This window comes from Macaca fascicularis, chromosome 5, assembly GCF_037993035.2.
Source record: "Macaca fascicularis isolate 582-1 chromosome 5, T2T-MFA8v1.1".
Lineage (NCBI taxonomy): Eukaryota > Metazoa > Chordata > Mammalia > Primates > Cercopithecidae > Macaca > Macaca fascicularis.
Window position 1 is genome coordinate 22909335 of NC_088379.1, and position 26544 is coordinate 22935878.

General features: G+C 37.3%; 1 protein-coding gene across 6 annotated transcripts in view; it reads right to left on the reverse strand.

Annotated features, from left to right (window-relative positions):
- Window positions 1-1811: 1811 nt before the first annotated feature.
- PPARGC1A (PPARG coactivator 1 alpha) overlaps window positions 1812-26544 on the reverse strand; it is a 683938-nt gene continuing 659205 nt past the window's right edge. For all 6 annotated transcript variants that reach the window (XM_045393226.3, XM_015450215.3, XM_005554588.4 and 3 more), the window contains 6 exons: window positions 23810-24725; window positions 23144-23248; window positions 22870-22990; window positions 12276-12397; window positions 11779-11930; window positions 1812-5697 (listed from right to left, as the gene is read on the reverse strand). In XM_045393226.3, coding sequence (XP_045249161.2) covers window positions 5594-5697; window positions 11779-11930; window positions 12276-12397; window positions 22870-22990; window positions 23144-23248; window positions 23810-24725 — 1520 coding nt within the window. In that variant the 3' untranslated portion in view covers window positions 1812-5593. The remainder of the gene's footprint in view (window positions 5698-11778; window positions 11931-12275; window positions 12398-22869; window positions 22991-23143; window positions 23249-23809; window positions 24726-26544) is intronic.

Sequence of the window (26544 nt, forward strand, 5' to 3'; positions counted from 1 at the left end):
TCCCCTACCAAGAAAATCTTATTTTCCTTCTCACAGAAAATCTGTGTTTCTTTTCCCCAACATGCTAACAGAGACCAGTGAAAAGAAATAGGCTGCTTTGTGTCCATCAATAGAATCTATATACCATCTTTTCCCCCAGGGATTAATTCAGCTTTTGATTAAATCTTTCTGAGATTTAAATCATGATGTTACAAACCTCCAAGGAACTCTTCTATGAGTTGTGACCTTCTTTATTACTCTCTTCCATTTGATAAAGTACAAAGATTGATTTATAATGGAGTGTAGTGTGTTAGAAAACAAGGAGTAGCAACGAAAATTGCAAAATATAAGATTAATATAAACATTGCAAATGGAATGTTTTAGTTAAAATATTCTATAATTAATACTGAGTTACAACTGTGTAGCTAGTAACACTACTGTCGAGTCAGTATAGTAATGATATTAGGGCTATAAATTATATCCAATGATTAGTTAAATAACCCTACAAAGAAGAGAAAACCAGCAATGCTAAAAAAGAATTTCAACTCAATTATCATATTGTATGTAGTTTAGACAGATTTGGTTTGGAGGACTTTTGAATTGAGACAATCTTCTTTTAAAAAAAAAGCTGTATCAAATGTTAATTTATTTTTGTCAGCCCAATTTTGGTTTTAATAATTATTTTGCCATTAGTATCAACAAGAATGAAAGTGGTTCAATGTTTTGAGGACAATATGAAATAAATCCTTTATCTAAATCAGCCTATTCTAGGACCAAACTAGCAGCTACTAATACTGCTTCAGAGAATCCCTCATTTTCTCTCTGCCCTCAAAAGATTTGGTAGGGTAAAAAGTTAACCATTTAGGGAAGAGTTCTAATGTCCTTGCTGGTTCCAACCAGAAATTTAAAAATGCCTTATGCAATTTAAGCATCAATAGAAGACAAGCCCGGAACTGATACTTATTCACTGAAACTCAGGAGTGCTTGGTATCCACAGTGGCAGATAAATTCAATATTTGGGTAAGATAATGGTAGGTTTTTATTTTCCATTTCCATAAAATAATTGATGAATTTTATATTGGTATAAAACAATCCATTGGGAGTGTTTCTTAGATTACTTAGCAGATTTCAATGCACTTCTGATAGTGCTTATCACATTTCCAATATTTTTTTTTCTCTCTAGGAGATGGAAATGCTGGAATATAATTTAGCCACCTTTCCCCAATGTTGCATATGTTGAATCTTGCAATGCAAATGGTTGGGAATGGGAACCACCATTTAAAATTGGGCAAGGGCATTCTCTGTCATTAGGACCACCATCCTCCACCAGCCACAATGGACATCCTGACAGCACGATGTGTCTTCAGCTATCAGCTCATCCCATATTTAACCAACTCGATGACTTCCACATGATGGGGAACTGCATCCTGTTACAAGTCTTCGAGAAATATTCAGTCCATCTACAACAACATCTCTTTCTATGCTGAATATTCAGTGAGTTTTTCCCTAGGGGAAAGAGCTTGTACTTAAAAATACACACTTCCCAGGGTTAAGTACAAAAAGAGAGCTAATCCATTTCATAAAATCCCATGTCATTTTTCACCTCTGAACGTTCGTTATAGAAACCACCGCATCTGCCTTTGCCGTTTAGAAAAAGACAAGATACAGAAGGTGCACGTTACCTTACAGCTGAAATGCATCCATGAATATGGAAAAGCAGGGAGAAAGGGAGAGAGAGCCAGAGAGGAAATAGAATAATAATAAGCGAGTAATGGGTACTGATCTGAGAAACATGCCAGGAGTTTGGTTACGATAAATAAGAAAAGCAGGAGTAGATTTGAAACATTCGTTTCCCTTTATTAGCTCAGTGAGGCTGATGTGTACTGCACATTTAAAAAAAATCACAGGAATTTTCATACAATGAATAAAACCACAACAATACATGTAGAATTGGCAGGTGGAAAAAAGGCCCGGCAAGGGCTCAACTAATCGCTCACTTTCCCTCTTCAGCATAGTTCAACCAACAGTATTACACTTTCACCTACAAATCTTAAAGTAGCTCCATCAAATCAGCAGTTCACATTATTGAAAATGTCTGTCACATAGGTACAAATTTAGAATCATCACATTATAGTACATGGCTATTCTAGGTCATCTATAGATCAGGTCTTAGACTACAGTGATTGAAGTTCTCATTACAGCCATCAAGAAAGGACACATAATCATTACCTACTGGAAGCTCACATCTAAAGGCATGAAAAGGTTTCCTTTTTTCAACTGACCCAAACATCATACCCCAATAGTGCAAAGTTCCCTCTCTGCTGCTCTGAATGTTGACAGCCCAACTGTTGTTCTCGGAGTCGTTTAGCAAAAAATTGATTTTGTTGCACTGGAATAATTATTCTGCTACATCTCTTTTAAAAAAGAAAAAAACCCACATTACTAAAGCACCAGTTCGGTTACCAAAATTGTAGATGTGGTACTTACCACGGCATGAAGGCAATGGCCCACGGTCATCTAAAAATCCTACAGATCTATGCTGAAATTTGCCTTCAGTGATGATGGGGTGCACATGTTCATTTGAAATATTCTCTCCCAAAAAAATAAAAATAGAAATGAGAGGAGCACAGCTTACATTTTGATGGGCTACCCACAGTGTCTGCAGAAGATACAAAAGCTCCACTAATTTTAGATGCAATTTGAAGTCCATTGAGGAAAACTATCTTCATGGTAACAATATTGGTCAGGCCGGGTTGCGGGGGGGATAAATTAATCCTCAATACATGTGTAGTGCTGTCTTTTGATAAGAAAAGAAACCAAGTATTCCACTCATGTCAACAATCCAGGGCAAAAAGGAGAATGTATTTAAAATTGGATCACAAAAATTTAAAGGCAAAATAGAGAACACATGTGGTCCTTGAACACATAATAGGATTTACTAAATATCGATTTCTTAAAAATAATTTATTGCTCTTAATAGTCTTTTTATTATTATTCTACAACAGAAGATACTCAAAATTCAGAAAGAAAGACTGTAAACTTTAGTTTGGCGTTCACACAGAGTTAAAATACCTGCATTTAACCTACAGAACAACAAGAATTAGGCGGATTAAAGATGTGTTACCGTTGTAACGCAGAACCTGTGAACAAGTTCTTTTATTTCATAGTATTTTTATTGCTTTCTATCTACTTAGAAATAAGAAGCCAAAAAATCAAGCAAGCATCCGACAGGACAAACAGTGGATTCACTCAGAACACAATATGCTGGTGATAAATGAATGCAGCTATCAAAATTAGCTGCATTGGCCTGGGGGTGAAATCCATCTTATAAGATTGTGTTGGGTGAGAGAAAGGAAAAGAACAATTAAGTAGTAGGTGTATCATGTCTTCCAGAAAAGTCATGTCAGCCAAACAGTAATCGAATCTCAATTTAGAAACTTGAATACACACTCCAAACGTTACTGAATTCCATTCCAGGGACTCCACACTCAGATGAAATCCTGATGCTCAAAATGGAGGTTTTTCTGAAGTTTTTATTGAATTTAGCAGAAGCAATGTCATCAAGAACAACATCATGGTCACGTCAGAGGCCATGCTAGTGCAAGTAGAAACACTGCTTCTGCAAAAGCTGAATTTCCCAAATGAAGCACTTACACTCCAACCTGACAATTGTCATGCATCCTAGGTAGAAAATTTCCACTGGCTTTATTATTTTCATCATCTCATAATTTATAATAAATAGGCTATCTGCAACTGATAAATATGTCTCTTTAGTAAACAAAGGAATGAAATATCAGTATTTATACAGGATGCATAACTGTAAAAAATACAGATAAATACCATCGTCATACTCTGCCAAGGGAAAGAAATACTGGCTTCAAAGATAGTCTTCAGACACACATTAATTATTGTAAAAATCATACTATAATTATTACCTCGGCATTTTGTATCAAATTAAAATCACAAAAATTAAAACAAAACAGCATTTTAAAAAGATTTTTGACTTCTAGTTTCAAAACTACTGTTGATAGAGAAAATAAAAACATTTCTTAATGGTTACCCATTGAGAGACTTTACATAAAATCATGATATCTTCTAGAAAAATTTTAGATGAGAAAATTTCATTCCCCTAACAAATCCAGTGTATAAAACTTCAAAGAAAAACAAGCGACAAGAAAATGTGGAAAAATATCGCGGAAGTGGTTAATACCTTTAGGGGACTAGGATATTTCTTGACAAGATGCTTAGATTGAAGCTCACCTAAGGGATGGATGTGCGGAAAGCATCATTTTGCTCTTGTTGCACTCAACAGACACACACACTGTCTTTTTGTTTTTACAATCAAATATATATAAGCAGTAAGTTCAGCTTCTAAATATGTTAGTGTACAATAATTGTTTCACCTCATAATTACATTTGAATATTCTTGATTAAGAAAAATTTAGCAGTTTTGAAAAGAAGGCTGCATTTACAGTGCATAGCTGTAACAAAAAAGAACATTGTTGTATAGTATATACATAAAATAAAAATACTCCATTTAACATCTGTAAATACTTAACTACATCAGAGAATGTAGCAATTACACTATCTGAACACATCTCAGAGAGTTCTACCCAACTCTCATTAGTATTGTAACCCGGTGTCCGCTCCTCAGAAAGAACCGCTGAACAAGCTGCACGCTTGACCATTGACAAGGCTTTTGAAATTTGCAGTGGAAGATCAACATTTTGGACATTTACATGGGTGTCAGGATTAAGGATGAACTACAGAAACTTCAAAATGTTAGGAAACTTTAGCATTCTGGTGCCCGCAGTATCCTCTCCCACCCAGATTCCATGGCAAAAGGAAAAAGAAAAAAAAAAAAAAAGAGAGAGAGAGAGACAGGATATTAGTTCTATGGAACCTGTGGTTTCTTCAGGATTGTCATATAATCATTACGTTACGAGAGAAAGCTTGCTTCAAGTTGATTCTGCACTTTCTTAAAAAAACAGAGTACAAAGGCTGATGCCCAGACATCAGCAGCTGTCATTTTAGGGTGGTTTGTGGTTGGTTGGTTGGTTGGTTGTTAGTTTTCTTTCCTTTTTAATTTTTATATATATATATATATATATTTTTTATTTTCCTTTTGAATAGAATACGAACATTTTGAAGTTCTAGGTTTTAAGTGTGTCTTCATGGAACTGCTGCCATTTGAAATGGTTTGCCCTTGCACATTCTGGTCAGGTGCCCCCAGTCCTCACATGTACCCACACATACTTCCCCTAAACCAAGCACACACACCATACACATACACACACACACACATACATGCACACACGCACACTGCATCACCAAGAGACTCCAGGAAAAGCAAAGCTGACACCCATGAATAAACATGTGCTTACTGGATATCATTCTGTCTCTTGCCTCTTCAGCAGCTGTGTTCATGTAAACCATTGTTGTTATTGTTGTTGTTGTTGTTCTTGTTGTATTGTTGTTGTTTTGTTTTGTTTTTTGTACAGAGAGTGTAAAGTAGGAGAAATTCCTAAGTATGACTTGCAATAGTCTTTAGGGAAGGACGCGCTGTCCCATGAGGTATTCGCCATCCCTCTGTCATCCTCAGCTAGGGAACATGTTACCTGCGCAAGCTTCTCTGAGCTTCTTTCAGTAAACTATCAAAATCCAGAGAGTCATACTTGCTCTTGGTGGAAGCAGGGTCAAAGTCATCTGAGTTTGAATCTGAAAGAAACACAAGGCAGTTTAGACATACCCTTTGCTGATGGCCATTAACTCAATCATTCCAATTCAAGACTACCGGATTTGATAACAACTCTTACAATCAATATACTTTAGAAAACAATGTCCGGATTTTATTGGATATATATTGATAAAAAGAAAGAGGATGGGGAGTAGTGAGCTTTCAAAAATACTCACCTGTTGACTCATTTAGGCTTAAACACCCTGGGAGTTAGGCAGAGCAAACATTAATATATCTCTGGCAGATAGCCGCCCTCCCTTCCCCCCGGCATGTCAAATGACTTGCCCATGGTTCCTCAATAACTTAGATGTAGACGTGAGAGTACAAGCTGGAACTAATTTTCCTATTCAATGGGATTAATTTAATTGAGCATACAATCCAGTTGAGTATGAGAGAAAGAATCATGAGAATTTCCCCTAAACTTCAACCTGATGCTTCTCTTTGAGGCAGGAGGGGACATAGGATGTGGTCCTCTACTTCTGTACCTCTAGACATCCCAGAAATTTTGGTGCAAATTCTCCCCAAATTGGAAGGTTGAGAGAAATGCTTCACATCCCAGGAGAGTAAATTCAGAAAGAAGAAATAAAGTGCAGGTATAAATAAAGCCACACCCTTCTTGGACTCTTAAAGTAGTCCAAGTAAGCTTTTGGGCAAAGTTTCACATGCTACTTCAAATAGACCTTAATAAAATAGATATATTTTAGCAATATAGAAAGTAAAGTAAAATTCTGTTAAATATTCCTGGTTTTTCTCCATTGATTTCTATGAAAAAAACAGATATTTCTGCTGGTCTTGCAAGTAACAAAGGGTGGCTTGGAAATATAATAAAAAGCCTCTTGTAAATACATTAATTCTTTTGAAAACATTTATTTAACGGAAAACAAAACCATTCTGGAAAACTAACAATTCTACCAAAATATAAGAATTCCCATGCTGGCCGGGCGCGGTGGCTCAAGCCTGTAATCCCAGCACTTTGGGAGGCCGAGATGGGCGGATCACGAGGTCAGGAGATCGAGACCATCCTGGCTAACACGGTGAAACCCCGTCTCTACTAAAAAATACAAAAAATTAGCCGGGCGAGGTGGCGGGCGCCTGTAGTCCCAGCTACTCGGGAGGCTGAGGCAGGAGAATGGCGTGAACCCAGGAGGCGGAGCTTGTAGTGAGCTGAGATCCGGCCACGGCACTCCAGCCTGGGCGACAGAGCGAAACTCCGTCTCAAAAAAAAAAAAAAAAAGAATTCCCATGCTTTTCCCAGAATAAGTTACAAAATCGAAATGGTCAAAGTAATAGAAGGGTATAATACGAGATACTACAGAGGCATAATCGTTGACTTACAAAGTTGTTTTGCTGACAAGATTGCAAACCAAGCTCTCTAGAACCAGCCTGACCATCCCGTTTCCCAAGTTTCAATCTACCTTTACATACCTAGATTTAAAGACAAGGAAATGTCTTTACTTATGTTTTCCTTTCATTCTGATCACCTTTGGTCTTTACTGAGTTTTTTTCAGCAAGTTTTTTAAGGTAAGAGCAACAAGAACAATTACAGTCTCAATCATAAAAAACAGACACAAAACTGGCCAATCTTTCCTCAATAACATCTTAAATAGTCAATTCTTAAATTACACTGGCTTCAACGTTTCTCTTCATAGGCTAATGAATGGTTTTCTTGTATTGCTAAGGCCTCACAAACAACTGCTGTTACAATCAAAATCTTTTTTGTAGAGACAAAAAAAAAAAAAAAAGTCTAGCTCATTGCTAGAGATTAGTCTGAAATCAGAATTCCACTTGCATTGTAGATCAAGAGGGAAGAGTCCCCCAGTGATGGAGTCTGTGTGATAAAAGTCAGCCTGGATCCATCAGGGACATATACACATACCTTTCCTTGAGGAATACTTTGAGAATATTTTAAATTGCCTTGCTTTGCAATATTCTAAGTAAACTCTAGAATTTCAGTGTTTCTGTATTTTGATAAGCAAATATTTTTTAAAAAATTGAAATAGTAGTTCTCAAGAGTTTCTTCACTGTGAAATATAGTGTTCACATATATACCCACTTATACAGGCTCACTGTTACTCAGAAAACAACCAAAAAATATTTTTGGTTGCATGAGATGGAATGTGGATACATTTAATTTCTGAGGCAATAACATCTACTCCACCAATTTCTCTCCTGCTAATGAAAGGATATTGGAGCACAGTAAGATATAATAAAAACGTTATAGGAATAACTCAAAAAGTCACTCTAATTTTTCAAAATAAATTGTTACAAATAATGATACTGTATTATTTGAAACAAATCACATCATACTTATATTCCCGGCACCTGGAAAACTGTTGGCACCAAGGAGGTACTCAAATTAATATTTGTTGAAGGAATATACTAATATCAAACACCAAAATATTATTAAAACCATGGTTGAAAATATTTATATTGGGATGTGGGAATGATTTATGAATGAATGGCAAAGGAATACATAAAGTTACATATATAATCAAGAATACTGATAATACGAAACATTTATTTCAGTTAATAAACAATTTATAATGTATGTGTCATTTATATTAAAATTATATTTAAATTTTATTTAATTTAAATTTATACTACATTATATTAAAATTATATTTAATTAAAATATTTAAATGTTTAAGTTATATAACATAACTCATTCCTAATCAAACTTGTTACATTCATAATACTGACCCATCTTTCTCTTTGGATCCTGTAGTCCTACTTTAATTTCTCTATGTCTTTCACCTCTGATTTTTTTTTCATTGCAGTCTTTAGAAAGATCCATTTGCTTATAAGACAGTAAACTGAAAGACAGACTACAGATTCATGGCAACTATAACTTAAATCTTGGCTTCACTGTTTTAATCTTGATCAAGTCATTTTAACCTCTCACTCTCATTTATAAAACTGGGTCATAAATAGTAGCTGAAATCGTTATGTTTTGCTCTGACAATATTGTCGTCACCATTACCTAGTTTCGGTAGTAGAGAAACAGGATGTATAAGCTAACTTAATTTTGGGAAGCAAGTAAACAGAAAGAAAATTGATGAAATCTATCTAGAATGATAGGTAACTTTCCTGTCTTGGTAAAATTAATCTGTGTCACATCATTTTTGCTTTACAATTGTGACATATGTGTAAGCTCCTAATCCCTGAGTCCAGCATATTCTTATGCCCTGAAGCATGCATGAACACTAAATATGGTGAGCACAAGAATATTTGAATTCTTCAGGGAACAAAGACAAGACATATGAACAATTTTTTGAGTTCCAAAGCTGATTCCTAGAGTTGATTCTTCCATTTTAAAATGACTTTACACTTCTAACTTCTCATTCCCATCATTTTAAATTGTAATCATAGCCACTATTTATTGAGCACCTATGTTATGCCAGACACTGTGCTAATGTGTCACAAACATTTATTTAATCTTCACAATAACACTATACGGTATTTTACAAATGAAGAAGCAGAACCGAAGGGGTCGAATTGTTTGCCCAACGGCAGTGTTAAGTCAGATTTCAATCCCAGGTCTGCAGGATTCCAAAGCCTGGCCTCTTCGGACTATACAATGTTGGAGCTCGGAAAAAAACTACCTTTGTGCCATCGTAGAGTTCAAGGGAATTGGAAAAATCCATGCTACTACAATGCACATGAAACATACTTTTCAGAAAATACAGAGCGAGCTTAGCAATGGCAAAGTTTCTATTGCTGCCGGCTAGGCAGGGAGATAACGAGAGAGGAAGCATTCTTCTTAGAAATATTTCAGGGAGGCTCCAGTTCAATTTGGAAATACCATCCAATCCTCCCTCTACCAGTGATGAATCGTGATCTGAAGGCCCCTCTAGGTAGCTTATTTTAAACTCTAGATGTTTTGAGAGACTAGAAACACCCTGGCCTTCATCACTGAAGAAAATAAGTCAAATCAACTCAAGACTTCAATCCGTCTTGACTGCTTTTATCAGCCAACATTTGAACAAATGACTTGCCACATTCTATATTTTCATCCCTAGCCCACTATCTCTCTAACAGTCAGCTGCCTCTCCCCTGCTTCCCACTATCTTTTTAGCTTGTGGAGTGAATTATAGCATATTCCCTCTGAACAATGCACATCACCTGTATCCATTACTCTAGGAAGACATCCCTTCGTTGGACAGAAGAAAAAAAATCTCTGTATTTGGTATTTGTTTCCTTCTTTATACCAACCCAGAGAAAATGCATAATAGATATCTAATAATGCTGAGGACTAGATTTATATGTTAATTCCACGATAAATATTAGACATAAATTTAAAATAACTATGTCATATCCACAAGACATTTGCCACTTTCCTTCCTCAAAGAATTTAAAAGCTTACAATGTGCACATTAGATGGGGAATGACATGCAAAGGAACAAAATTAAAATTGAAAAGGAAATTAAGATGTCCATTTTAGCATTATTTATAATATTGAAAAATTAAAAATTAAATGTGAGCTGGGCACGGTTGCTCATGCCTGTAATCCCAGCACTTTGGGAGGCCAAGGCAGGCGGATCACGAGGTCAGGAGATCGAGACCATCCTGTCTAACATGGTGAAACCCCGTCTCTACTAAAAATACAAAAAAGAGCTGGGTGTGGTGGTGGGCGCCTGTAGTCCTAGCTACTCGGGAGGCTGAGGCAGGAGAATGATGTGAACCCGGGAGGCGGAGCTTGCAGTGAGCCTAGATCGTGCCACCGCACTCCAGCCTGGGTGACAGAGCGAGACTCCGTCTCAAAAAAAAAAAAAATTAAATATTTGGCTATAATGTAATGACTAAATATAATGGTACTATTCACTCAGCAAAATACTGTGCAACCATTAAAGTATGTTAATAAATTATTTTTAATCTCATGAGTCACAGCAGAACATGAATTTATATATTAATTGAGAAAAGTAGAATTTGGAAGTTTATATACATAAATATAAATATATATATATAAATTCAAATATACGAAATTAGACATGCTGAGACAAAATACTGGAAGGCAAATCACTTCATTGGTAATAGTGGTTATTCCCAGATGACAGGCTGATATGTGATTTTAAGTTTTTTCTTAATACTTTTTATACTTTCCACATTTTACTCCTTGAGTCTGTACAGCTTTTATAACAGGAAAAATTAATATTATGTATGCTTCAGTTTCCTTATCTGTAAAATGGGGATGATAATAATAACATACACCTCCTACAATAGTTCTAGTACTTAAATGGAAAATGCTCTCAAAACTCCTGGCACTGTGTCTGGCACATGGAAGCACTCAACAAATAACAGGTGTTTCTTTTTTTTTTTTTTTAAGAAAGCATAGTGTGATTTAGTATATCAAATTTAATTTTCTTCTCTCTAGTTGTAGTTCATAGAAAATAATGATATTTCTAAGTGTCTGTGAAATAATAAGTAAAATATGAGACTTTTGCATATTCTATTCCATAAAACAATGATGGCAATGCTATGGTTTGTGAAAGGATTCAGGGTAGGCCTGGAAAGCAAAAGCAGGTTACACACACACAGCACGCACGCACGCACACAAATCATAAACACATGTAGACACATACAATACCTTCCTACACACACATAAACACATGGCCACACACACCTGCACAACACATGCACACACAAAGCACAATACCACACACACACACGTTTAATATTCAGACAACACACACACAGACACACACAATATCCACACAGATACACACAATACACGCCCTCACAAAATATAAAGCTGCATGCACACACAACGCACGTACACAAATCATGAACACATGTAGAAACACACAATATCCACATATATACCTACCACAATTTTCAGCACCTGAGTAGACAGTACAAAGAATTTACTTCTGTCCTTTCTTGCCAAAACCTAAGCCCCTTTCTTCTGAAACTGTCTTATACATTTTTCTTAAAAATCTGTATTCACACATTCCCTTTAGTAAAATAAAGTGATGGTTCAACCCAAGATGCCGACAGATTATGTTTGCTCCCATCTTGAGCTCTACATTATGGATTCCTCATTCCATGTACAATAAAATCCATACCTAGGTCTGCATAGTTAGACTTGAAAAATTGCTTGCGTCCACAAAAGTACAGCTCGAAGTCAGTTTCGTTTGACCTGCGCAAAGTGTATCCATTTTCAAGAGCAGCAAAAGCATCACAGGTATAACGGTAGGTAATGAAACCATAGCTGTCTCTGAAATGGACAAAGAAGAGAAGTTCAAAGCTGGTTAAGAAGTATTAGCATACGGGACTGTAACCCTTTCTATTTTGTGAGACTTCTCCAGTGCCAACGTCTGAGCCACTGCATCCATTTATCAGTGTGATTGTCCTGTCAAGCAGCTAAATACTTATTTCTGGGACAGAAAATCTCAACTAGAAAGATTAATAAATAGGGATGAAAGAAAATAAATAAGGTTCTGAACTCAACATGTCATCTGTCAAAGCACTTACATTGGCAACTCCCATTCCAGTAATCTTATGGCCATAATTTTTTACATACGTCAACTTCTAAACAAGAAATAAACTTGAAGATTCTCACCCATCATCCCGCAGATTTACTGTGCACTCCTCAATTTCACCAAAAACTTCAAAACGGTCCCTCAGTTCTGTCCGTGTTGTGTCAGGTCTGATTTTACCAACATAAATCACACGGCGCTCTTCCTATGGGGGGAAGGAAGGAGAGAGTTTTGCTGGTTCTGGAGATGGGAAAAAAGCTAACCCTCAGCTGGGCACTGTGGCTCACGTCTGTAATCCCAGCACTTTGGGAGGTCGAGACGGGTGGATCTTGAGGTCAGGAGTTCAAGACCAGCCTGGCCAAGATGGTGAAACCCCGTGTCTACTAAAAATACAAAAATCAGCCAGGTGTGGTGGTGGGCACCTGTAATCCCAGCTACTCAGGAGGCTGAGGCAGAGAATTGCTTGAACCCAGGAGGCAGAGGTTGCAGTGAGCCGAGATTGTGCCACTGCATGGGCGACAGAGTGAGACACCATCTCAAAAAAAAAAAAAAAAAAAAAGTTAACCCTAAAAACATTCATAAATGTATAATCATGCATAAGAAACCCCACTGAGCTTTGCAATTAGAGCAAAACATACACTACAATGGAAGGAAAGACTACATTTGAACCAAGTGTTAATTCCCATTTCTTCAGTATCAATCTCTTTTCACTCACATACATTCTTCTCTTCACCTCTACTCTTTTCTACCTTTCCTATATGTCTCTGTTCTACTCTCAGATGAATTTGATGTGTTAGAAAAGAAGTCTGTATAATGCACTCTTTTTTAAAATCATGGAACAATACCTATTAAATATTTGAACATTTGTGACTTGATTATTAATCAAAATTATTATGAAACTGACCTGGCTTACAAAACTATTACATTTCTCATTAACTCAGAATTCTAATAATGAGATGAACAAATTCTGACGTCCTCAAAAGAGTGGTTCTTAAACTCTACTATAAATAAAAATTACTTGGGGTGCTGGTTAAAAATGCAAATTATTGGGCTTTATCCCAGTTGTACTAAAAAAAAAAATGTAAGATAAGGTTCTACAACCTTTATTTTTAACAAGCACACCCCAGCGATTTTGATGCAGGTGGTCCAAAGACAATAATTTAAGAAATAAAATCTTAAAATGTAGGCCATTTTAAGCCATGAGTCTCCGAAGAATAAGAGCTAAATAAAAGAGGCTATAAATTTCACTTTGCCAATAAATCTAGTCTTATTTTAGGAATAGACTAGAGGGGTGTGGCCTAATTTTCACAAGTGGAGTCAATATCATCATAATCTGAAAGTCATCAGTAATTTATAACCTACAAAATACAGGAATAATATTTTATAGCCTGAGGATAAATTCTTTTTTTAAAGCACAGCAATACATTCTTAGTGTAGGAAGCAATCCTACATCTCTTTTTCCAAGAAGATAAGGCCAAAAGTTATGATGTCTCTCAAAGTTTTAAGAACATAAGGAGTTAATATAAAGATTGTGCTCACCATCTAGTTTGTTTGTATACTAAGGACAAACAAGGATAAAATGAATTTAAGGTTGCAGAGATTTAAGTTGGGTTGAAGCAAAGACTAGAAGCAGAGAACTGAGGTACAGACTTAGCTTGCCCAAGAGTTTTCTTTGGATGTACTGAGAGTCCCTGGTCTTGGGTGATGAAAAGAATAATTCGGGCTAAAAGCAAAACGATACCCTGTCTTATTTACTGAATGGTTTTCATTTTCGTATGCCCAGTGTTTGACCAAGAATCTGGTAAGAAGTAGGCACCCAACAAGCATTTGTGAAATGTAACTGAACAATTCGCAGACCCTATATCTTCCTGGATGATAAGCTTACCAATGTCTGGTCTTATTCTACCATATATAACATTCTTGCCTCTATTTTTATTAGGAAAGTATCCTAATGTCCACCTGAGCCTCAGGTGCAAATAATCAATTATCTACTTGACACTTCAGGTTGGTTGTGCCTGAGGAACCTCACACTACACCAACCTTACCGAAGCCCAACCCTCCAGCCTTGCCCTCTCCCCATTTGGTTCTTTCCCAATGTTCTTGTATTAGTGAAATGAACACAATCCAGCCAGTTATTTAGGAAGGAATTTAAGTACCTCCCTTTACTCCTTTCTCTTGGTCCTCTCCACATGTCTAACTACTCATCAAGTCCTATTGATTTATTTCTCCTAAATCTCTCTCTAACCTATTTTCTTTATTCCATGTGTCCTAAGCCAAGCCTCCAGCTTCTCTTTCTGGACTAGTATAACAAAAAATCTCTTAATTTGGATCTGTGTCCACGTTTATTCTTCTCCAATCTATTCTTCCATTGTTGTTGGGATAGTCTTTGCTAAGAAAACAGGAATCCAATGATGTCTATTAACTTATAAAACATTCCAAAGGCTTCTCACAACGTTTAATGAAAGATCTAAATCGTTAACAAGACCTACAAGGCCCTGTGTGGTCTGGACCTGTTGTCATCACGGGCTTTATCTCTCATATCGCATTCTTTCTGTGACTCTCTTTCCCAGCCACACTGAGCTTCTATTAGTCTGGTATATACTGTGCACCTTCCTTCCCAAGGCCTTTGCACACACTCTCCCTGCTCCTGGAACACCCTATTTACACTGCAGCACTCCCAAGCCTCTCACATACACACACTGTCTACAACAACCTTAAGCTCAACAATCACATTTTTTCTGAGACTTGCAATGAGGTCAGAATTCCTATTAGTTGCTCTTATGGAAAACTCTCCTTTCCAATTGTAATTCATAGTTTATCTACTGTTTAATGTCCACCTCCCCAGGATAATAAAAGCTTCATGACAGTAGAGACCATATCTGTTCTCTTCACTACTGTATTTTAAATAAAGCATTGAAACATAACAGACTATCAATGAATATCTGTTGTAAAATCAATCAGTTATGAATCAATCAATCATCTTGAACACTCATCCCATTCCCTTCATTACATCAAAGATGCCTAAGTGTGGTCTTTATTCCGTAAGACTATCCGACACAAAGGAGAAGGAAAGTTAGATTTGATGCTTTATCACAGAAAACAAAAACAAAAACAAAAAACGTTGCTCAGGGAGCTCAGTTGAGTGAAGAAACAAAGATTTCCATAATTTTTTTTTTACAGATTTAAGTGTAAGAAGTAGCTACATGTTTGCAGCGACATGTTTGAAGGAATCTCACTCATAAAAATCACCTCTGAAAATCAAAGGTAGGTAGGAGATAACAAACAGTTGGTAAAACATAACTGTACTAACAATAGCTATTGAGACTAAATAAATGACCAGATGAAGCAGATAACCAATGCAGAGTAACTGCCTGATGCCCTTCCATGTAGATTGTATGTCTCAATCAAAGGCTGTGATTGTGCCGCTTCAGAGCACCAGGCACATCCTGGCAGTCAGGAAGTAGAAATGGATGGAGAGGCACATCCCAGACCATCGATGCACACTTGAGCAAGGGAATCATAACACCACATTCCATTCTATTTACGCAGCCAGCTCTAGTCAAACAGCCAAATGTGATGGGACTGTTATCTAAACTTTAACTTCCTGGCGCCTGCTTTCATGGGTGTTAAGGAATTTTTTTTTTTTTTTAATGAGCCTTTTAGAAAAGTTACTACTGTATAGAGAGAAAGGGGGGAAATGCAGACGTGAGAGAAAGAAATTGAGCCATTGCAAAGAAATTGCTCAACTACTATTATGGGAATAAACACAGCCTATGTATTCAAGGAAACTTGAAGTTAAAGTGAAAATCGACCATATGTATGCCCATATGCAGACATACTGGGACAGTCTCTGAATTGCAGCTTTATACGAAGTTGTATGCAACAACGATCCCATACAAAATATAAACCAGAGGACCTTTTATAATGGATACTGATACATTCTACAGTAAAAAGAAGATATAACCTAGAGGGAAGAAACAGGAAACCGAAGGGGTGTTCCACAATTACTTGAATTGCCTATTTTTCTACCTCTCTTTTTATGAAGCACAGGAATGGGGCCATGCCTCGCTACTTTACAAAGATCAGAGATTGGATACATGCTGAAATGCTTATTTGAGAAAATTATTGAAGTGCTTGATTTTCCTACTGCTAAAAATGAAAATAAAAGGCATCCAAACGCCTAGAAAGCAAAGACAAAAATCTTTCTAAGATTGGCCAAAATGTCTAGCAAAGAACTGATTCTTTTAAACATGTTGCAGTTGTATTAGACAGATGAATAGATTTGATATCTTTAAAAAACCTTAACATTTGCAGCCAATTTTTCAAGACATTAATTTCTAAACAGGAGATGAAAGGAAAAGAAATCAAAATGCTTAATAACATTTTCAACTTCTTAAAGGCTTGGAGGAACTCTAAACCTTTGGAAACAGCTCCTTGAAAAATGATTTTCAGACCAGTTTTCCCTATTGAGGAGGATGGAACATCTATCAAATAACTTTTAGCTTCAGTTTTCACAAAAGCTAGTATGCTGATGGGGTGGATAATAAAATTGAAGACTTACGTTGCATTAACAGCTATAGTAAATCCTCATTATACCAAAACACGGCAGATAAATAAAGAAACAAAAAAATGACTGAATTAACTGACTTCACATTACTAAAATCTTTATCAAAAAGAGTCTAGAGCTTCCCGGTTACTGGAGGAAAACATACAGTGGTTGTTTCTCATCAAATAAACTACTCCTGATAAAAGGGCTTTGACTAAGAAAAGAGAAAAGGTAGCAGAGAAATGAACATTTGTTGAATTCTTATCTATGCCAAGTACTGCATTTGATGCTTTTTAATGGGTGATCTCTCTAAAATGTTCTATTATGCTAGGTAACAAGGAAGAGCTTGATATAATGTAGATTTTAGCTCTCTCTACGTTTGCAAGTCAGAATAATGTAAAAATCTTTTTTTCTATGCTAAGGAAACTATATAACAACTTTGGCAGTGAAATACTGGTGTTCATTCCTAGATTAGCTGTAACCTGACTGCCTCAAAAACTGCAAAGACATTATAAATACCATTGAGTATATGGTGTATTCCAACTAAAAGAAAAGGTGAGTGGAGTGGAAGGTCATGGAAAGGTGCAGATAGAAAGAAATACCAAGATTGTAAAAAAGGCTAAAAATGTCTTGCCGTTAATATTGATTATCTAACCTAATTCAGCAGGTATTCAATAAATGCCTACTACTAGGTGGTGTTCTTAGACAAAAAACAAAATTGTAGCATTAAACTTTTCCAAAGTGTCCCCCACTCATGCACCGTGTGCTACTATCCCTGCTTAGCGTCTAAGGCTGGTTAATGTGAGCAAGTCCAGGTTAGTCTACTTAAGAGGTAAGATGCAAATAAAAGCTAACATGCAAGTAAACATACTGGTAAGTCAGAAAACATGAAAACTATAGAATAAGAGTATGCATAACTACTTTTTTAAAAAGCTTCACTGAAGTATAATTGATATATCAAAAAATTGTACATATTAAACATATACATTTTGATGAGTTTGGACATATGCCTATATCCTTGATACCATCATCACAATCATGGTACTATATGTATTCATCACCTTCAAAATGTATTTGTGGTTTTTTTTTTTTCTGTGTGTATGTGTGTGTGTGTGTGAATAATATGAAATTTATCCTCTCAACATTTTTAAAGTGTACAATAGCATAGTTAACTATAGGTACTATGTTGTATAACAGATCTCTAGAATTTATTCATCTTGCCATAAAACTGAACATTTCTAAATATTGAACTTAGAGTCATAATATAACATATACTCACCCACATAAAATATCTCTTTAAAGAGGCTTGAATAGAAAGCTATCTCATTTTCTCCAAAAAAGATTAACTCTGAGCACTGTGGGAGGCCAAGGAGGGCAGATCATGAGGTCAGGAGATCAAGACCATCCTGGCTAACACAGTGAAACCCCATCTCTACTAAAAATACAAAAAAATTAGCCAGGCGTGGTGGCGGGTGCCTGTAGTCCCAGCTACTTGGGAGGCTGAGGCAGGAGAATGGCGTGAACCTGGGAGGCGGAGCTTGCAGTGAGCCAAGATTGTGCCACTACACTCCAGCCTGGGTGACAGAGCAAGACTCTGTCCCCAAAAAAAAAAAAAAAAAAAAAAAGGAAGAACTCTGAGTAATTGCACAATTTCTTTTCATTCCATTTGGAAGAAGTTTATAATTATCAGTAGCAATACACTGTCCCTGGCTTCTGAGCTGGACACTGACCAACTGAGAAGTAAAGTAGCAGTCATTGCTGCCCGAGCACATCTGGTTTTGGTTTTAAGTGCTGAGCCATATCATAATGTCTAGATTTGCCCTTTAAATTAACATCCCATTATCATGTTTTCTGGCAGAAAACTGTACAGATTGCAAATGGAGTTGGACTTAGAACTCCACAAGAAATTAGAGCAGTGACAGTTTAGACATTAAGTACTAAACTCTGGCTTGCAGAGTCCCAATATAACCTGAATTATTTCAAGCTTATGAGTCTGAGAAAGGCAGAAAGTGAATTGCTTTTTGAGAAAGAGTCTGGATGGAAATTAAAGGAAAGTGCCAACCGAAACAATGGTAACATTCAACCACAATATATGGTTTTGCATTGGTAATTACTAATTATTAGCATTCTCTTTGCTTTTGGATTTGGTTCACTCAACTTGGGCTGAATTAGGATTTTAGAAACATAAGCAATGAAAAGTTTACAGATTTCCTAAAACACCTCCTACTTATGGAACTCAAAATAGAAGTAATGCAGACAAAGGTTTATAAAGATGCCTTTAATTTTGTAAGATAACAATTATTAAATTTCTAAAGTGTTTTTTTTTTTTTCCATTGCCTTTTGGAGCCTCTGTTTTTCTGGTTCCCTAAATATATGATTGCTTTGATTAATGGATAACCCAACACTGCACCCAAGATATCTTAGATGTAATTTACTTCTTACTCATTACTTTAAGGGTGTTTCAAAAATTGAAAGAACATCACCTACCTGACCAACTTAGGTCTGGACTGTCCTCATTCCCTTAGCTCTTCCATGTATGAATTCTCAAGTTAATTTTTTCAAATCAGTTAAAAATCATTGCATGTATCCCTGCACTCAAGTCCATAAAAATATACTTTGGGGATGCATTATGGCGCTGGAAAGCCAACCATTTGGAGGAAGGAAATCAATCCAAAAAAATTCATGTGGGTAAACTCATTAAATAGTTCCACGATGCCTTCAAGACAGATTTCAAAATCTTTAGTATGAATTATACGACCCTTTATGCTACCTTCCACTGTTCCCTCTAGAGTTATTTCTTGCCCCTCTTGTGTCTCAGTGTTCTAATTAAATGACTAGTAGTTTCTCCATATACCTTATTCGTTTTTAGAGACTTAGTATAAGCTATAGCCTCTGTCTAAAACAGCAATGTCCAGTAATAATACAGTGTAGTATATGTCATTTAAAATTTTCTAAGAGCCACATTTAAAAAAGTAAAAATATGAAAAAAAAGTAAAAATATTATTAACATTATTCAATGTTAATAATATATTGTATTGGGCTCAACATGTCCAAACTATTATATCATTTTGTGATTGATATAAAAAGATTAATGAAGTATTTTACACTATTTTTTATACCAAGTCTTCTAAATCCAATCACACAGTACATCGTAATATAACCCAATCAAATTAGCCATGTGGCTAAAGGCTACCATGTTGGACACTGCAGGGGGAGAAAACCTTTGTCCTTTCTCCCTTTAGGATCTGGATTAATCTCACCCTGTCTGAGGTTCTCCTTCATACACAGATCTGGGTGCCCCCTAGTATACTACCACAACAGTGCCACAGATGCACCCCTTATAATAGCACTTATCACACTGTATTGCCTGTTTGTGTATCTTTGTCTGCCAGTAGAGTTGAAGTTCCTTGGATACAGGGGCCATGTCTTTCCTAATTTTATATCCCAACCACATGGCAGATATTTATTACAGAAAGAGCTATGAGTTTTCACTCATGTTCAATAGAAATAGCATGTAATTATCCAAGTGGAAATTGGTTAAACAGTAAGTCCCAAATCTTTATTAAGCACTTATCACTTATAGTTCACTCTGTTAGTAAACAATCTCTATGTTCTAGGTTTCCTTCAATCTACTTTTCAAAAACAAAAATGAACTTTAAAGTCAAGATTCTCACAAATGTCTAGTTAATGTAAAATGATTTAATACAAACCAAGTTGACACTTGTATTACAAGTGTGCTTTGGAAGAGAATTGATACAGATTATTTTCATCTAAGAATTAACAGAGGAACTAGTCAACATTTGTAACACAAAGGAACAATAGGGTAGCATCTGCTTCCAAGCTGAGGCTGGTCACCCTCAGGGTGCTTTTGTTTCATCTAGACCAATGACACTACTTGCTCTATTTGTAAAGGATCAAACTAGCAACAAAAAAGACACCTCCCTTCCTTTCTTTGTTAATATCTGGCACTTAGTCATCTTTAGAAGGTATAAAATAAATACATGTCATTTATTTACATACTTTTGATTAAAATATTAATCTGGCTTTAGTTATAACTATGTTGTGTCTTGGCCATATAAGCAAATTTATGATGAAACTATTAATCTTTCTCTTTAATGTCCTATTTTTGAGGGAAAAAATGAAGGATTTTATAATATATAAATTTGCAAACACCAAAATAGTCATTTTCCTACATGCTTGCTCAGCATGATTTTCTTTTGTAATGATTATAATGTGCCATATTAAAAGGCTTTGTAAATTATATGGCACTATATAAATGTGAGTTATTATAATTATTGAATACACCATTAATTAAATACAGTGACATTAGAAAAATTGAATTTTAATTTTCATTAGTCTTCATAAGTGTTAACTAATGACACTTTGGCAAATCTTAATATCACTGCTCATTTGGAAGTTGAGAAAAATGTGGCAAATTGTTGTAATTTGCAAAATGCCTTTGATTCAGTCTTAGGTAGATTCAAAGTTAAATGGCAGCAAACCCTCCAAAACTTTGGCCCAAGTGTTCAATTACTTCTCCCTTCTTTCTCCTTAAATGCCTGTGTTAAGCAAATCTCTCATTTAAGCTTTATCCTCCAGCTGGTAACTGTTGGCCAATGCTTGATTTTGATTCCATTAGTCAGCTCTTTTATATAGGTTTTGCAAAGTTGTGTTGATGTTAGTGAGTTTTCTTAAAGATAACATATAAATCTAACCTTTACAGTCAAAAATCATTTCCCTAAGCCGTGGCTAGCTTAGATGCAAGATATGTCAAAAGCTGATCTTCACCGAGCTAACTCTGAGTGGCTAGCACAGACAGGCAGCAGCTGCACTGAATAAAAGCAGTGCTATATCTCATTGATTAGTCATGGTTCCCTAGAGCACCATGTCAGAAAAGATCGTAAGGCTCTGAAGGGGCTCAATGGAAAAGAGTTCCATTATCGATTAGGAATGTCTGCCATGGGCATGGGCTGGATTTTGACAACTGGACTGCCTTATTTTTGCCATCCAAAGTCTAGGTTGATAAACAGCAGTAGGGAGCTGGGGTAAAGCCTACCTACTAGTCAGCAATTGCTGAAAATGAGTACTGATCTTCAGAGAGCAAATAAATATAACATAACCTGGATCTTTACACAGAAGGGTCAGCACTGTCTCTATGTCAAGTGAATATAATACCTCCTTGTAAGTGGTGCTGAAATCCATAAAATGTCACTGAAAAGTAGTTCGTAAGAAATGTGGGTGTGTCAACTACCCAGTTAGATGGCGACCATCACACAGAAGGTGATGACTTTCTTTCTTTTTTTTTTTTTTTAATACAGAGTCTCACTCTGTCACCCAGGCTGGAGTTCAGTGATGCAATCTCAGCTCATTGCAACCTCTACCTCCCCAGTTCAAGCAATTCTCCTGCCTTAGCCTCCCAAGTAGCTGGGATTACAGGCATGTGCCACCACGCCTGGCTAATTTGTGTGTTTTTAGTACAGACAAAGTTTCCTGTCTCCTATGTTATTTCCTGTTTCCTATGTTGGCCAGACTGGTCTCAAACTTCTGGCCTTAAGTGATCCAACCGCCTTGGCCTCCCAAAGTGCTGGAATTACAGGCGTGAGCCATTGCGCCCGGCCAGAAATGATGACTTTCTTAGCAACTCTTCCTGCCCTGCCTCTTTTAAATCCAACTTGAACTCAGTCTCTTCATGGACAATTTAAGTCTCCTGCTGGCCAAAAAGACAAAAACTGAAACAAGATAGCAATCCCTCCTCATTTCCACTCAAAGAGAGAAGTAACAGGAAACAGAAAGAAAAACTCATCCTGTGACCAGAAAGAACCAATATCTGACTGAAAAAAAAAATCTCTGCTCCCTCCATTTTTCCAAACAGAAGGTGAAAACAGTAACGAACTTCAAAATGAAACTGTGAGTGAGAAATATACTGACTTAAACATTTTGTTTTCCAATAAGTTAGGTCAACGGGGACTGAAGACTTACGGATATTTTAAAGCCAAAAGGCTGAAAATGGCCTGTTCTAACAAACTAGCAAAGACTTAGCTTTTGTTTATTTTCTAATCTATCACCAAAAAAAGCACACAGAAAAAGAAGAAACCCTACTTCAAAATAAAAGTGAGCTCCAGGCCACTTACAATTGCCTTCTGCCTCTGCCTCTCCCTTTGTTTGGCCCTCTCAGACTCTCGCTTCTCATACTCTCTGCGATATTCTTCCCTCTTCAGCCTCTCGTGCTGATACTCCTCGTAGCTGTCATACCTGGGAAACATAACTTCATCACTAAGTCAACCACCTCAATTTGCATAAGCAAAATGAATAATAATATGGGGAGGGGTATAGGGTTTTGGAGAACATCTTGTCATCTCAAGGAGGGGATAAAGGGAGCCGAAGGAAAATGACATGCCTCATTACCTGGGCCGACGGCTGTAGGGCGATCTTGAACGTGATCTCACATACAAGGGAGAATTTCGGTGCGTGCGGTGTCTGTAGTGGCTTGACTCATAGTAATAGCAGGATCTGCGACAGATGAGAAAAACAAAAAGGGCATTTGCAACTGCCACTTAACCCAAGTTTATTGGAACTGTGGAGCATCCTCTGGGACACTGTGTTACAGAGACTGGCTTGTTCTTCCCAGCTATTAGTGAGATTTCCCAGTGACAGTTTGTGATCAGCTAGTCAGCTTAGAGGGCTGGGAGTGATGTGCTCTCTCTCAGCGTCTCTTATTGATGTTAACACTGAGCACCAGGTCTGGTACACTGTCAGCTTTATCTTGCATGGATCTCCACTATCCTGGCACAGGGCAGCTCTCCAGGTAATGGAAAAAGTTAGATGAGCAAGTTTCTTAACAAATTACTCTCTCTGATAGGACTGGCTCAAGGCACTGTGCTCAGAGCTGACAGATTTAAGAGAACATGGAGAGAGATGTGAGTGTAACATCGTTCTCGTTAGTTCCGGCAGCGCCAGAATTTCAGTGGTCAGGGGCCGGAAGGGCTACAGATTTCAAATTTTTATTTGTATTTTATTTTGTTCACTTCTTAGGAACACCTTGTGTGTTATTAGGGTTTCGCCAAGGTTTACCTTGAAGAGGATCTACTGCCTGGGGACCTTGATCTTGACCTGGAATATGGTGATCGGGAACACGACCTGTGTCGAGAAAAGGACCTTGAACGAGAGCGCATCCTTTGGGGTCTTTGAGAAAATAAGGATTTGGGTGGTGACACGGAATCTCTACATGGAGAGTTAAAAGAAGAGCAAGAAGGAGACACATTGAACAATGAATAGGATTGCGTGCCATCCCAAGGGTAGCTCAGTTTATCACTTTCATCTTCGCTGTCATCAAACAGGCCATCCATGGCTAGTCCTGAATTTATAAACATAGGTAGTTTGGAGAATTGTTCATTACTGAAATCACTGTCCCTCAGTTCACTGGTCTTGTCTGCTTCATCGTCAAAAACAGCTTGACTGGGATGACCGAAGTGCTTGTTCAGCTCGGCTCGGATTTCCTGGTCTTGGAGCTGTTTTCTTGTGCTGCAAGGAGAGACCTGCTTGCTTGCCTCCGAAGTCTCTCTCAGGTAGCACTGGTCTGAATCTGTGGAAGAACAAATCTGCCCCTGCCAATCAGAGGAGACATCTTTATTTTCTAGTTGTCTAGAGTCTTGGAGCTCCTGTGATATATGAATGAGTATTTCCGTTTTGGAATTAATTGACTGGCAATAGTCATGGTCACCAAACAGCCGTAGACTGTGCCGCTTGGTCTTCCTTTCCTCGTGTCCACCAGTGAGCACTGTGGACTTGCTGAGTTGTGCATACAACTCGGATTGCTCCGGCCCTTTCTTGGTGGAGTTATTGCCTTGTGTACCAGAAGACTCGCTGTACCGGGGCTTCTTTGATGGTGGTGGCACCGCAGTCTTGCAAGAGGACTTCGGCTTTGGAGAAGCCCTAAAAGGGTTATCTTGGTTGGCTTTATGAGGAGGAGTGGTGGGTGGAGTTAGGCCTAAGGCAAAAATTTAAAAAAAAAAAAAAAAGAGAGAGAGAGAGAAAGAGAAAAGAGACAGAGATAATGTTCTTAAATGCCAAGACACGTTTCTAAATTTTCCAAGATTTCAAACAAGGGTTTAAACTGAGTGCAGAAGAAGGAAACTAATTTCATGACAAGGCCTGAAAGACTGACTCATCCCCTAAGCCTCTGTCACCAAGAAAGGATGGATCTACAGTGCTGAACAGGAGGCAGAGCTGTGATCTTTTGTATTTCAAACACCAACGCTAACAAATCCTGCTTCCCAGAAAACATGAACGCATCACCCCTGGCCTGCACAGAACTAGGCGTTATTACCAAAGCTGGCATTGTCAAGGGGATTGTATGGGCTGCTTTATGGAAAATTAACAAAGTGGGACTGAGGAATCACAGAATAGCATTTGTCTGCAAAGAACATTGCGGAGGATGCAAGCAGCTCAGGGGTCTTTGTCCCATCAAGAGAATCTACCCTTGGAGCCAACTTAAAAAAAAAAAAAAAGATGAGATGACAACTTCAAAGTAAGTTCAGTGAAATACGACAGCCAAATGCAGGGACCTAGAGCAACTCTACAACTTAACAGCAGTGATTCTTTGTCGTCACAGTTCATTAACCTAGTAAACCATGGCTAATGTAGGCATAATACATTCTTGTAAGCATAACTAATACATTCTGTCTAAAATATGGTTCGCAACAGAAACCTAAGTGAACAGTAATACTAAATATCACAGTGCCAACCGACCATTGTATATAGAGCACAACATAAGGGAGGGTTATGAGACCGAGGGACTGAAACTCAGCCAAGCTTCAGCAGCTAACTAATTAAATAAATAAAAAGGAAGAAAGAGGAACAGCCATCAGTTGTTGCTCCTTCCGCTTTTCTATAGGAGGGCAGAACATTTCATCAGAAACCACTGTGGGAGAGTCCGTGAAGCATAGTAGTTCCCTCTGTTGAGTTTCCCCCCTGAATAAGTCCTACTCATCCCTTTGTGCCGAGGAAGAATCATTGTCAAGTGGCTCCAGAGTCCAAGGAACTTTGAAGAAGGGCAGGCTGGAGTTCAAATGACTTTCTGCTTACAAGGGAGCATTTTAGTTTACAATACACTTTCTATTTAGGAGGCGGGGTGAACACTATTCAGCAAAAAGAACTTCAAGTCTGCTAACAAGTATGGGGTTAGATTTAAGGCAAGTTTCAAGGAAAAAAATGCTACCTTGCTGGAAAAAAAATAAGAAAACACAGACACACATGCACGCACGCGCACACACACACACACACACATATATACCAAGAGCCACATAGGTCACAAAAAGCCACATGAAATTTTGATATGAACAGGAAGATGCTGCCTCACTCTCCTACTTTATAATAAAGAAATGGAAAGAATGAATGTTTTCTCTAAAGTGAAATATTTTATACCAATATTTGGCAATTTTTATTATTCAAAGCTAATTCTCCCTGAGAGAAGAAAAGGTATACAAATGTAAGGTGGTTTGACTTTGGAGTTCCAACCCAGAAAAGTTCAGAAAGATAAAGAAATGGAAGCACAAAGCGAATGGGACACTGTACTCCGTTCATGGTCACACCTGAGTCTCAAAAAGGCTTCCCTTTGTTGGCAGCTTCTCTTGGATGGCTCTTTGCTGTAGCAAAGGGAGTGACTTATATGACTGAATGAAACATCGGTGCCACTGAGGCACAATCAACTCTTGTTTCCTCTCTCATAGATGAGTATGTCTTTTACTCAATCTAAGAAATTCCTATTTGGTCGATCTTCTCTTTTCTCTCTGTTTTCACTTGTTTTA